The sequence below is a fragment of the Diplotaxodon limnothrissa genome, linkage group LG6 (genome assembly GCF_057381915.1).
Source record: "Diplotaxodon limnothrissa isolate DT_005_m linkage group LG6, D_limnothrissa_male_GT1.1, whole genome shotgun sequence".
NCBI lineage: Eukaryota > Metazoa > Chordata > Actinopteri > Cichliformes > Cichlidae > Diplotaxodon > Diplotaxodon limnothrissa.
In genome coordinates, this window is record NC_140601.1 from 33,595,036 (window position 1) to 33,608,850 (window position 13,815).

The following is a 13,815-nucleotide window of genomic DNA, read 5'->3' on the forward strand; positions in this document are numbered from 1 at the left end:
CGTCCCTGGCCTTGCCGGTGCTGTATGAGTGTTTGGACGGGGCTGCCTGAAGTGAGAGAGACTGTGAGAGAGCCGTGTGCTGTGGCTTATCCTTGTCCTATGCGGATTTTACCACTGACTGTCAGGCCGAGCGGCTCGCATCATCTAGGGCAGGCCCCCCGTTCAGACACCCCCTTTCAAAGATTCCTCAAAACGCGCACCGCTGGAGGATAATTGTGGTTGCCCTGCTTAGTCAGTTTTATTTCGGGGGAATATTATCGACGCTGAGGACTTGGGAGAGGAGAAAAGCGGAGAGGCGAGGATGCTCAGTGGGCAAGGCGAGAGATGAGCAGTGGGCATGGTAAGCTGCATGCTGTAGGGTTGATGATGGAGAGGGATATAGTTTCCCGAGGTTCTTGGAAAATTACTTTCCTCTTAAGTGAGTCCAAAAATTAATGCTATATGTAGTGCTATATATAATGTTGCGTTTCTGATGGAAGACAACTCCAGCAGCAGTTGGCTTTCCTCAGGAAGCTGCCTCACATGGCAGCCCGCACAGGGTTTCCACCGCAAGAGGGGGTGTGTTTGAGAGAGTGTGTGTGTGTTTGAGAGTGTGTGTGTGTGTGTGGGTGGGGGGGGGGCATCATGCAGACCAACCACGGGCCCCTTGTCCCCTCTCCTTTGCCCCCTGAAAAAAAATGTTGATTGCAGTGCTCGGGACTTTTCTGGGGGAAATGATGCCCGTTTCCGCTTACATTAATCTGAAGCTGTCTTTATCCCTAATCCACGCGATCATGCTTAATCTGACCTCCAATCTCAGCCTTGCTTTAAGGAGTTTTCGCCGTTTATTCCCAAACCTTGGACTCTAATATTCAGCTAGAAAAACACAGACGTTTTCACCTGTTTCAACAGCACGCATGCGCATCTACAGACGTGGCCGACGGAGTGACGTTCGTGTCTGAGCAATTTGACGCGTCAGATGGTCAAAGTTAATCACCCTAACTTGATTTTCTTTCTCCACGGGATAATTGTTCATTTTAATTGACATTTTAAAAATCGCTGATACATGCAGCTCTCACCTCCAGGAGCTGAACATCACAAATTCACTTTATGATGTAATCAAGTGAATACTCTGGGTACTGGTTCCAATTAAATGACTGAGAGGCTCAGGGAACTTTTGTTTGAGTTGTACCTGCAGATGAGCCATTTGGATATCGTGTATACTCTATGGATATGGATCTAATAATGGACCAATAGCCAAACCTCCAAAGTGCTCTTATTCATAGATTGCCCCTGTGCTGAGACTTAATCAGATATGTGCATTAGAAGTGAGCTGTACAGACTTATCTGGGAAATACTAAACTATACAAACCCCCTGCTCTTTGAAAATTGGGATTCATATATAAATCAAATGGTGTATGTTATAGCAGAGTTAGAAATGGGTAAATGTATTTGTTAGACTCATGAAACCTCCTCTCACCCGGCTCATCCTTTTGTCCAGGATTCCTTCCACTTACATGCTCTGAGAATACACACAGAGATATAATATTACTTCCACAATGTGAAGTTTCTGCTCTCAAATCTCCAGATAAGTTGATTTAAAGAACTGTGGTCTAAAACATCTCATGTAAGTAGAAAGCACCAGACTGCAATAACCTGTGCTTGTTGGTGCATATGTGTGTTTGTGGATCTGAGCTGAAGATGATTGTGCAGAAAGATGATACTGGTAAAGTTGCTGAGCATCACTTTCTTCTTTGTGCCCTTCGTTCTCACTCACTCCCTCTCTTCCTCTTGCACGTCCCTCTCAGACTCATCATCCTCTCAGAGTTTTGCTCTCTGTGTCCCTGCTGTGTGCATCTCATGTCCTCTGTGCTTCTGCTGATGTTGGCGTTTCAGCAGGAAAAGGCGTCCTGTGACTTGTTTCAGTCTTTGTGTACTGCTGTGCTACAGCAAAAGTTCAAATTAAACACAGCAGATTTGTGGATGGATTACTGAATGGTACTTACAGGTGCATGTCCAGCTGCCCAGTAGGTCAGTGTCCATATCAGAGTCCTTGTACTGGGAGTTCCAACTTACTATGTAAAATTGTTTTTTTATTTAATACAATTATTAAATATAAGAATATGTTGGATCAAAGTACATTTCTACGTAGGGAAGACATCATTTGAATGATATAATCTTGTTTTATTTTCAAATTATGTGTCACCATATTTTTGAAATATTTTTAAGCAGCAAAATGATACAGAAAGAGATACTAGAAATATTTTACTAAAAATATTTAATGCCACCCGACTATTATTAAAAAATGTTTCAGTATCTATATATGTTGTTTGGTGTTCATTTTAATACCCTAACATACCAAATATTTATATGTAAAGGATATAGGAAATTATATTATAAATTGGTATTAAAATAGACGTCCCTAAAAGTCTAATTGCAAGCAGGGCGACGGCTTTATGGCTTTAAGGAAACTCTTTTGTTTCATAACATAACTATAGCATAAATTAATTAATAACTAACCTATCTCAGAAGATATAAAAGCTTTGATTTGGCAGAGTTATACAGTTTTGCTCTGGATACCCTTACTGTCGCAACCCCAAAGGGGATTTGTGTCTTCACTTGGAAGCAATCCAAATATCTTTGGCGTGCCAAGCAAATGTGTTAACCACTACATCATTATCCTCGTGTGCTATTGCTCACTATCATTACCTCGGAATCAAATAATAAAACGTCCAGCTGTGTATATATTTATTTAAACAGTGTTTTACTTATATAACACCTTGTTATTGCATTGCTCAGCAATCTGTTATAAAAATAGTTTTCCATCATAGTATTAGAAGAAAATTTGTGTGCTTTGTCTAGTATATATTACATTATAGTCACCCAAGGACACTGTACAGAGCAAATAAGACAGGCATAAAAACAGGAAATAAACACAATAATAAAAGAAAGTTTAAGAGCATGGAGAAGTTATATAGCGTATGCTATCTTGAACAGGTGGGTTTTGAGGGTGGACTTAAAAAGAGGAATTGAAGTGATGTTTCAGAGGTCAGAGGGTAGGGAATTCCAAAGTCGAGGGGCAAAGCGACTAAAAGCCCTGCCCCCCGTGGTAATAAGACGAGAGTAAGGAACAGAAAGGAAAAGAGAAGAGAAGGATCTGAGGCACCGGGATGGGATGGAGATCTGTACCAAATCAGAAAGGTATGTAGGGAAAGAGAATTGATAGCCTTAAATGTATAAAGGAGTATTTTAAAATTAATGTGAATTGTTTTTCTGAATTGCTTATTACCAGTGTTTATGGTAATATGGTTCTGGTAAGTTTTTATGTAACTTTTATGTCAGAAGATGCATTTCGGTTAAATCTATAACCTCTTTTATGAGAGTGACCAGGCCAAAATATAGATAGCAGCACAATTAACAGGGTTGATGACATTGCAGTCATAGATAGAATAATTTATATAATATTCTAAATAAATTACAAAATTATGAAGCCTGAATATTAGTTATTAAATATTTGCCACAAGGGGGATAATAAACTTGGAGGCACGCACATCTGGCTATGTGTTCTGTGTTTTTTTGGCTGCTTTTATAAGACATTGTAAGGTGAAGACCCCGCTGTATTCAGGAGAAAACCCCAACAATCAGATGACCTCCTATGAGCAAGCAGTTTGCAACAGTGGGAAGGAAAAAGTCCCTTTTCAGCAGAACCAGGCTCAGACAGGGGCAGTCCTCTGCTGTGACTGGTAGGAGGATGACGGCAAAGAAAAAAGTAAAAGTGAGCATAGTGAGACAGAACAAAATACAGAAAATACAGTAGAGACAAACATTTAATGACATGCCTCAGTAGTATGTAAACATAATAAAAGTGGTGAGTGTAGAAAAAGAGCTCAGTGCATCCACTGAAGTCCTACGGTAGTCAAAACCCATGGTTCCTGGTCACCTGATCAAGCCCTAGCTATAATCTTGGTCCAAAATGGTAAATGGCCTGTATTTGTATAGCGCTTTATAGTCCCTAAAGCGCTTTACACAACTAGTCATCCACCCATTCACACACTGGTGATGGCAAGCTACATTGTAGCCACAGCCACCATGGGGCACACTGACAGAGGCGAGGCTGCCAGACACTGGCACCACCAGGCCCTCTGACCACCACCAGTAGGCAACAGGTGAAGTGTCTTGCCCAAGGACACAACGACTGAGACTGTCCGAGCCGGGGCTCGAACCGCCAACCTTCTGATTACAAGGCGACCTCCCAACTCTTGAGCCACAAGCACCACTAATCAAAGTTTTAATTCTACTCTTAAAAACAGAGAGAGGCCTGAAACCTGAAGGTTCTGCCTCCTATCCTACTTTTAGAAACTGTAGGAACTACAAGTAGCCTACAGTCTGAAAGCATTGAGATAACATGATACTATGAGGTCTTTAAAATATGATGGGCTCTGATTTTTCAAGACTATAAAGGTTTCAAACCTTTAAAGTCTTGAATTTAAAAGAAGAAAATTATTGTGATGTATTTCAGACGTGCACTATTGTAGTTTAGTCATCTGGCCTCATAGATACATATAGTTGGGTATCAACTACATAGGAATAAAAATGTATGTAGTGTTTGTCATTAGAGGGATTTTTTTAAAAGTATATTTTCTGTCATCTGACAATTTAGTGAGTTGAAGACAGATGAAAAGAGATTTAATTTAGGGGGGGTCACCCTAGCTCAGCTTTGGTTTAGTAGGTTAATTACGTTCTGTGTCAGTGGAAGCTTATAGTCGCTGGCAGAGGGAAATGTATCACAGGAACCCTTAATGATCAATTCCCCCATGTCCTTTGTGAAATACGAATTTGGAAGAGCAAATTGGGTTGCAAGTGTGTGTCTACGCGCACACAGACTGTGCACGGTGGCCTGAATAATATAAGCTACCAAGTAGCTTCATCAAACACCTGAGTGCCAGAGTTTTAGTATGACCTACTTCTCCATAACGGGGCACAAACTAGAAACCGCTCTGTCAGTCATTGTTTACATTGTCATTTCACTGTTCTCTAATTGACACAGACAACAAAGAAATTGCTTTTAAGTTAGCTTGTTGATTTAGTGGTGATGGTCAAGTTAGAGGGCAGCGTCAGTCTGTTGATGGTTTTCTTGATACATTATTGGTGATTTCTGATTGAGTCAGCACATATGAAACGGTGAAATCAATGACTATGGAAGTACACAAATGCAACAATAGCAGCAACTGCTCCACTAGCTTTACAAATGTCCAGCCACTGTGTACAACATATAAAACTGGATCTGGTCTGGAAATCACTCAAAGTCCTCATCTATCATCATGAAAGGTCCACTGAAGGTGTGGAGAGAAGCACACCACCAGGAGAGTGGGTAGCGCCACTATACACACAATACAGCAGGCATCAGTGACAACAAACAGAGCATTACGTAAATTAGAGACAGCATCAAGGGAGGAGCTTGGCGGGTTGCAAAGCAGCTTGCATATGTGGAAAGGCAGCTAAAATAACAACATATTTGAGATTTGATGATTGGATGTGTACAAGCCCAAGACGAGGGCTGCATTATGTTTCTGCATCAACCAGGGCAGATCGAGAAAGACGTAAAAGTACTTCATAAAAGTCATACTGTTCATACTTTTTATATATCATCTTCATTTCTTTCTTACAGGGGCATCTTACAATTCCCGACAGAAAAGAGGAGCCTTCACTGGCATAGCTACCTCCCCACTCTTCCCCTCCTCCCATCCACATTTCCCTCTTCTCCCCCATTCTTAAACCGTTGACCGTTTGTTTATCGCCTTCTCTCCCTCCATATTTCCCCATCATCTGTCACCATGACAACCTCAGCCCTGCGCAGGCAGGTGAAGAATATTGTACACAACTATTCAGAAGCAGAGATCAAGGTATTGTATTAAATGTGCTATCTTCTTCGAGTGTCACTGTTTATTAGTCATATTAGATTAAAAACAAAAAGTCTGTGCTTCTTTCACTGCTGACCATCATACAGATAAGCACTTGAGATCTCTCAGACGTAAAACATAAATGGATGTTATTCCTGTGCTGCCAACGTGCAGGTTCGTGAGGCCACCTCAAACGATCCATGGGGGCCATCCTCGTCTCTCATGTCAGAGATTGCTGACTTAACCTTCAATGTGGTGGCGTTTGCTGAGGTCATGGGTATGGTGTGGAAGCGCCTCAATGACAGCGGCAAGAACTGGAGACATGTCTACAAGGTGATTTCATGAAAAGACATGAGTGTTGTTGTTTAATCTGACTTTGTAAACTGTAGCTTCTCTGTACTTGTTGGCCATCCACCGACACTCACTAGCTCCACTGAATAACAGTCATGCATCTTTAAATTTTGTTCTTCTGGATGAAAATGTCAGTTGTAATGTGCACAATATGTTGACTACAAAAAGTATTTGGGAATAAATGTGCTAATCGTGATTTGACTCCAGGCCCTGACACTGTTGGATTACTTGCTGAAGACAGGATCAGAAAGGGTGGCCCAGCAGTGCCGTGAGAATGCGTTCACTATTCAGGTATTGGAGTGCAACAAAAAGAGCTGATTGATCATTGTTTATTGATCACATCATGTTAACCACAACCCTGCGTCTGTTCAGCTAGCTAAATTTTATACTTAAAAAAAACTCACTGTGATGTCTTTTGTGTGTGGTTCAGACCCTGCGCGACTTTCAGTATGTGGATCGTGATGGCAGAGACCAGGGGGCCAACGTAAGGGAAAAAGCACGCCAACTGGTCTGCCTCCTTCGGGACGAGGAGCGGCTGCGCCAGGAGAGGAGTCAAGCCCTTAAGACCAAGGAGCGAATGGCTGGTGGAGGCAGTGGAGGGGGTGGAGGTGTTTATGGAGGTATACCCCCAGCGTATCACCCAGGCAGACGCACAAGTCAGCCCAGCATGGCTGTGCTATACGGGGAGGAATTCAGTCGCTCCAGAGGCTCTCCATCTTCCTTTAACTGTGAGTATTGTGAGTAAACTGTGAGTAAACTTATCTGGAACACTAACCGCCTTCTATTGTATGATAGCAAGTTGCGTAGAAAATGGATCAAGAGTTAAAAATACACATTTAAATTCAGGATCATTGCCGCATCCCTAATTAAATGTTTTTTGCGCTGTCACCCAGCACTTTGGACAACCACATGGATTATCAATACTGCAGCGTAGGCCTGAAAATATTCAAATGAGCCCCATACTTTGTGTGCTTCTTGTCTTTCTGGAACATCATCATCCCCACATCAATCGTTTCTCCTAACTCGGTCTTATTCCATTCTCCCAAAATCCCTCTGCAGCCTCGTCCTCGTCTCCTCGAGCCGCTTCAGACCTGGAGCAGGCTCGACCTCAGACCAGTGGGGAAGAGGAGTTACAGCTCCAGCTGGCTTTAGCCATGAGCAGGGAGGAGAGTCAGAAGGTAAAACAACACACAACAATACACATACACACACACACGCACGGTATGATAATGTGGATGTCCTCAGGTGTAGCTCCTGTCCACATATACACACAAATAAGTCCTCTGTATTCAGTGCCTCTTGATGATTCCAGTAATGAAAATGAAAATGTTGCAAACATTTTGAACATTCGCCCACCTTCAGCTAGCCCTTCCTTCCCCTGTTACCATAGAGACAGATGGAGACACAGAACTACAGACTGCTCAAAGCCTTAGCCTAACGGAGCATGTGCAGGTACACACAGAAACACACCTCAGAGCTTAAAGTAAGCAATTATTAAATATTGTGTGTCTTTTTGTGTATTTGACGACATGGCTCATATGCTTTTACTGAGATTTTCCTGGTATTTTTAAAATGTAACATTAATTTGATATTTCTTTTGTCATTTGCATTTTTTTAGTTATTCGTCTTTGTTCTAATGTATACATTTTCTTGGCCATTAAAGGTACAAACTGAGAGCATGATTTTCAGCTACATTAGCTAAGCACCTCCAGTCTCTTTGACTAGAGGCTGTCATTTGTGCTGTGCACCTGGTGCCAGTGAACCAACAGGCACAAACTTTACATTTTACATGACAGCTCCCTCATTTGGAGAATAAAGAAGAAGCACATTATCCAAAAATAAAACACTGAAAATTAAGTGGAACGTAATTGACTTGACAAGATGCGGGGAATGAAATTAATAAATGGCAAATTTAAAGGGAAAATAGAGTTAGGACGCATTACTGTGATGTAAATAAATATGGAAGCAAATTTAAACAGAAATACAATTAAGTTGCATTTTATAAATTGATTAACGCTTACATTTATTTTTTAACACTGTTTTTGCACATTTAGTGTATTTTGAGTCATTCATTCGTGCGTTTCTTTATTTTGAATTTTTGGCAGTTACAGTCCTGAATAATGGCGATCTCACTAACCCTCTTCTTCCTTTTCTCCAGCTTTTACCACCTGTCTCCTTATCAGGAGATATCATCTCATATGATTTTTCATACAAGTACTGCTTCAACTCTCATGTGTAATTTTGGAAGATTTTCTCTCTGCTTTGCGCTTACCCAGCTTCTGCTCTTTGTAAACTAAATATTTCAACAGTACAAAACAGCCACCAGTGCCGCGTTCGGTCTGCTGGGCCAAGCAGCAGAAAAGTGTTTAACCAATGCCAGTTTTTGTGTGCGGGTCTGCACTCATTGCCACGATGGTAATGCTGATGATGTCACAATACCGCCCCTGCAGGAGCAGCGCTGTCGCCAAGGAGACGAGTCACTGTTACAGAAGGCCCTGGATGAGAGCCGGAGAGAGAGCCAGTCAGAGACGCACGAGGTGAGTTCAAAAATGTGTCTGTATACAATGGATGCCATGTGTGTGGGTACATGCATGGAACATGAGTGTGAATTTGTATGAAAAGGTGGGCGGATGCATTTGTAGGTGGTTGCTGGCAGGCATTTGGAGAAAGAAGTTGAATATAGGCTGCAGACTACGAGGCAGGGATGGACAACAAGCCTAAAAATAAAATAAAATAAACAACAAAACAGCCTTATGATCGAGTGTTGAGAGAGAGACAATTGAAAGCTGAGAGAAGAGAAAGAGGTGCTTGCTGAATGATAATGACTCTGTCGTGTCTAACCTTGAGCTCAGCATGACATTTCCCTGAAAGCATACTTCTTATCTTGTAGCACATCAGCTCCTTTACTCATTGGCCTGTCAACAAGCCAATCAGAGTCAGCTGCAGTCTTATGTAAAGGTTCCCAAGCCTTGTAACTGGTCTAAAAGTAGGATAGGAGGCAGAACCTTCAGGTTTCAGGCCTCTCTCTGTTTTTAAGATTAGAATTAAAACTTTGATTAGGGGTGATCGTGGCTCAAGAGTTGGGAGTTCGCCTTGTAATCAGAAGGTTGGCGGTTCGAGCCCCGGCTTGGACAGTCTCAGTCGTTGTGTCCTTGGGCAAGACACTTCACCCGTTACCTACTGGTGGTGGTCAGAGGGCCCGGTGGCACCAGTGTCCGGCAGCCTCACCTCTGTCAGTGCGCCCCAGGGTGGCTGTGGCTACAATGTAGCTTGCCATCACCAGTGTGTGTGTGTGAATGGGTGGATGACTGGTTGTGTAAAGCGCTTTAGGGACTAGTAAATGATCGAAATCACTGTTATGCCATCACATGAAAAATAGAGGGAAAAGGGGAAAAGTTAACCTCTAAATGGCTCTTTCACTGACAAAATCTTAAGATTTTGTGTTTAGCATAAAAGATACTAAATATAAGTATACTTTATTAGAAAAGTCAGTTTGTTTTAACTACCTCCTTAAAAAAATTAAAACTTACATAAGTTTTCTCTTAAGCTTGTTTTCAGTGTGATTGCACTGGGGCCCTGTCTGCACTTTGTGACCGATTATGTTGAACATTGAACTCTATTGAACAGATTCTCGTGAAAGCGGCCCTCTAGTGTCAAATTGGAATTTACAAAAAGCAAAACCCTTCTTTGTGTGGAGCAGAAATGTAAACACATAAACCTGACATTTCTTTCTGCTACCTTTCAATTTTCACATGCAACAATCTGATATGAACATATTTGAAATAATTAAAACTGAAAACTGGTAAAGCAAAACTAAGAGCAGTGAGAAAATAAGCTTGACTGACTTACAAAGTCAGGAATCATAGTTCAAGCAGTAGATCATATGTCGCCATATTTGTGTGAAATGGCAGTGATGACTTGTGTTTTTTATGCCATTTCAGTTTTTTAAATTAAAAACAAAGTAGGTGTTTGTTTCCATGTTCTAACTCACATTTCCTCTTAACATGGCATTACAATGCAGGTTCAGCCCAGTATGATATAGTTTTACCACATGGGCAGGGTCTGAAAGATAACATAGAAGCTTCATTTGATGCTTTTCTGTGAGCAGAAATAGAAATTTCTCTGTAGGTAGATATCTTCCTGTTTACTGTCCTGTAGGATTCTCTTCTGCAACTGCTGTGCTGCAGAGTGGTCTCTAAACAGTACAACCTGAGAAATTTATGAAACGATGACACCGTTTCTGAATGACCTCAAGCAATTTTCATTTCATTATATAATGTACGCTCATTACAACATACATAAAGCACAAACACCAGATGCAAGATGCAGATGCTGTGGTGGATCTTATTAATAAATTATACTCTACAGTAATAGAGCAATGGACTGTGTAACGCAGAAGGGCGTCAGAAATTATCATAGCAATTGTAAATGTGTGTTTTCAGCAGCAGCAGCAGTGAAACATAACTGCAAAGAAACATTTTCAAGTGAGCTACAGTAAGCTCTTTATTGGTAAGGGAATAAACAGAGCAGCAGATTCAGTCTGACTTTAGGAAGTTGCCATTGTTCTGTGAATACCATGGATCTTTTCTTTTCATGAGTTAATACCAAAAAGCAGATCTGTGTTTGTCTTTTTTTGGAACACTGAATAGATTTCTCTTCCCAGAAAAAAACATTATATTTCAGTAGAGCTGAAAATTGCAACAGATCAATAACTCTTAACTGGAACACCAGCAAGTGCACATTTCTGTACTTTCAGTGTACAATAGTTTCTTACTCAGTTTGACTCTCAGATATTTACATAACACATTTTTACTCAGACAATTCATTTAACTTCATTTGAATACAAAGTGAAATCATTAGTGTTAATACAGTTGTCAGTGGATTTTACAGTCACACTGACTCTGTGAGTTCTCCGGCTGTCCTCAGTAGGATTGGGTGCTTTGAATGTTTCTCATTAACTTACACAAACCTGGAAACAAATAAGACAATGTTTGATCCTGAGATGTTTTCCTTTGCTTGTAGTCTGCCATGTTGGATCTAGTGGACATATTTGGATCCTCATCTGAGCCCCCTCTGCCACCTAGTGACCCTTGGAACTCTGCTAAGCCCACCAGTAACGTCTCTTCTGACCCGTGGGACTCTGTAGGTAGGTGGATCATCACAGACAAATCACATGAACATCAGTGTGATGCAAGAGTGCATTCAAAACAGCAGCTTCAAAGTGAATCTTTTCTCTCCCTAACAGCAGTCCACTCAAGCACTCCTGTGATTGGTAGCCCCTGGACAGCCCCTCCCTCCTCCAACAACACATCCAATCCTTGGGCTCCTTGTACCAACTCACGCACAGACCCATGGGAAGCAGCACCTGCTTCCTGCAGTCCTGTCAATCATGCGTGGGACAGCCCAACAGATGGAGGTGCTTTCATTAGGACACACACACACACAGTCGTGTTTTCATATCTTTGTGGGGACATCTAATTGACATAATGCTTTCCCTAGCCGCTTACCCTAACCATCAAAAATGAACCCTAACCATAACCTAATTGTAACCCTGACACTAAAACCACATTTTCACTCTCACAAATGCCTTCAAACTCGTGGGGATGGGTTTTTGTCCCCATAAGGGCTGTTGGTCCCCACAAGTATAGTAATGTTCCAAGTTTTGGTCCCCACAAAGATATGTAAACCTAGTACACACACACACACACACACACACACACACACACACACACACATATATATATTGATTGTTTTAATCCAAAAACATAAGCACTTCTGCTGTTTTCATTGATTCTCATTTTTCCGTGCAGATGCTGATGGGACGGATCCATTCGCTGCACATGAAGAAGAGAAACCTAAACAGGAGATTCCCGCAGTGTCCTCACCTCAACCTGCAAGTCCCACAGGTACTATTGTACATAAAAGAGAGAACTGTGGGCTTTACTGTAAGATGAAATCATGACAGAAGCGACTTATATGGTGTACCACGGGTGGTTGTAGTAAGAATAACATCATGCAATATGATCTTTGTTATACCTGTGATACCTGTGATATTTTGTACTTTTAGAGGTACTATGGCTTGTCACTGGGGTGGTACCGTTCAAAGTAATGCCATGGCACTTTTTTCTGCTCTTGTAGTTTATTACCTACAAGAGATGGGTTTTGAACTTTTCGTGACAATTTTGTAGCTCTGAAAGTTTAAATCTCACAGAAACTCTTTGTTTTGTTTTTTTTTGTTGTTTTTTTTTCATTTGTACAACATTTAACATTATGTAATATTATCGTTCATCAAAATCTAATTTTAAAATCCTTTTTTCTGCCTTGTGAAGATGCAGAGTTGTTTGGGACAAAACCAGAGTCTGACCCATTTTCTGGTCTAGACTCCAAGCAGGACCCATTTGGAACGGAGCCACCAGTGAAACCCCAGGTAAACGGACGAGATTCAGCCAGCCCGGAGATGTTTGACCTGTCACGGCTAGCACCCCCGCTCAGTGCCCCGGCTACACGTGTGTGTCGGACTCCAGAGGCTTTTCTGGGACCTACGGGGGCCTCGCTGGTGAATTTAGACACTCTGATACCCCCCAACCCCCCTACAAAGACGCACAATAACCCTTTCCTCTCAGGTAAAACACCATTTTAAATTTACATACAGAAATATTACTGTGATATTGTTAGTTTTAAGTTTTTCAGTGGCACAATTTTGTCTTCACAGGTCTGAGCGCACCATCTCCTAACAACCCATTTCACTGCGACCAGCCTCGCCTCACCCTCAACCAAATGCGACCGTCCTCCACGTCCCCACTGCCCCCCCACATGCTGTCCTACAGCCCGTCGCTGCCCCTTCCACTGCTCCACCAGCCTCCCATCCTCCCCTCTTCTTTCACACAACCTCCTGCTGGACTCCTGGACCTTCCCTCTAACCTCCCACAGCCCCTGCTTCCCCTTTCTCCACGACCAGCACCCCGCACTCAGTCACAAACACACAGTCACAACCCTTTCCTCTGAGACTCTAACATCTTGCAAGCTCTGGTCTGCAGAGAGAGACAGAACTGACTCTTTTTGGGTTAATCTATGCTAACTGCAATGAGACTAGTTTAAGCGAGCCTGAACTGGGTCCTGGTCTGATGTCATTGTGCACACTTGAAGTAGACTCGGATGGGATGTATTTGTGTCTGTGTAAGGACACAACAGCTGCTACTTAACCTGAACTCTTGAAGAAAAGCTCGCTCACGCACACACACACCTATACATGCACTCAGGCGCACTTTAGGGTGCACAGACACAACAAACATGTACACTGCACCAAACTAACAGGGTGTATCTCAACAGTCCCTCTAATGCCTTTTCCCCATCAAAAGAGACAACTCCAAGTATCTTTTCAATCCTGAACTTTTCCTTTAAAAGCCTGGGATGAAGCCACACTCTTTGATTGTCTACGAAGCTTCACCAGGATCCTTACCGCTGCTGCTTCACCGACAAAAGCATGAATGCCTTCCCCACCCAGGATTCCAAACTACGCTACTCTCTTGAGCACCTGAGATGAGCTCTTCAAATAGATCCTATTTTTTCAACAAGTTGACATCTA

At 42.1% G+C, this 13,815-nt stretch overlaps 1 protein-coding gene across 2 annotated transcripts; it reads left to right on the forward strand.

Moving 5' to 3' along the window:
• Positions 1–324: 324 nt before the first annotated feature.
• epn3b (epsin 3b) lies at positions 325–13,235 on the forward strand. Of its 2 annotated transcripts, XM_085356226.1 has the most exons (12): positions 325–340; positions 5,827–5,882; positions 6,054–6,212; positions 6,438–6,521; positions 6,661–6,958; positions 7,290–7,408; positions 8,681–8,767; positions 11,253–11,376; positions 11,476–11,646; positions 12,041–12,136; positions 12,560–12,853; positions 12,943–13,235. In XM_085356226.1, exons 1-12 carry the CDS (start codon positions 325–327, stop codon positions 13,233–13,235), a joined length of 1,797 nt encoding a protein of 598 aa, XP_085212352.1. The 2 variants fall into 2 exon arrangements, with proteins under 2 accessions (XP_085212352.1, XP_085212351.1); XM_085356225.1 differs by lacking the exon at positions 325–340 and having other exon boundaries at positions 5,814–5,882; positions 11,253–11,397; positions 11,467–11,646.
• The last annotated feature ends 580 nt before the right edge of the window (positions 13,236–13,815 follow it).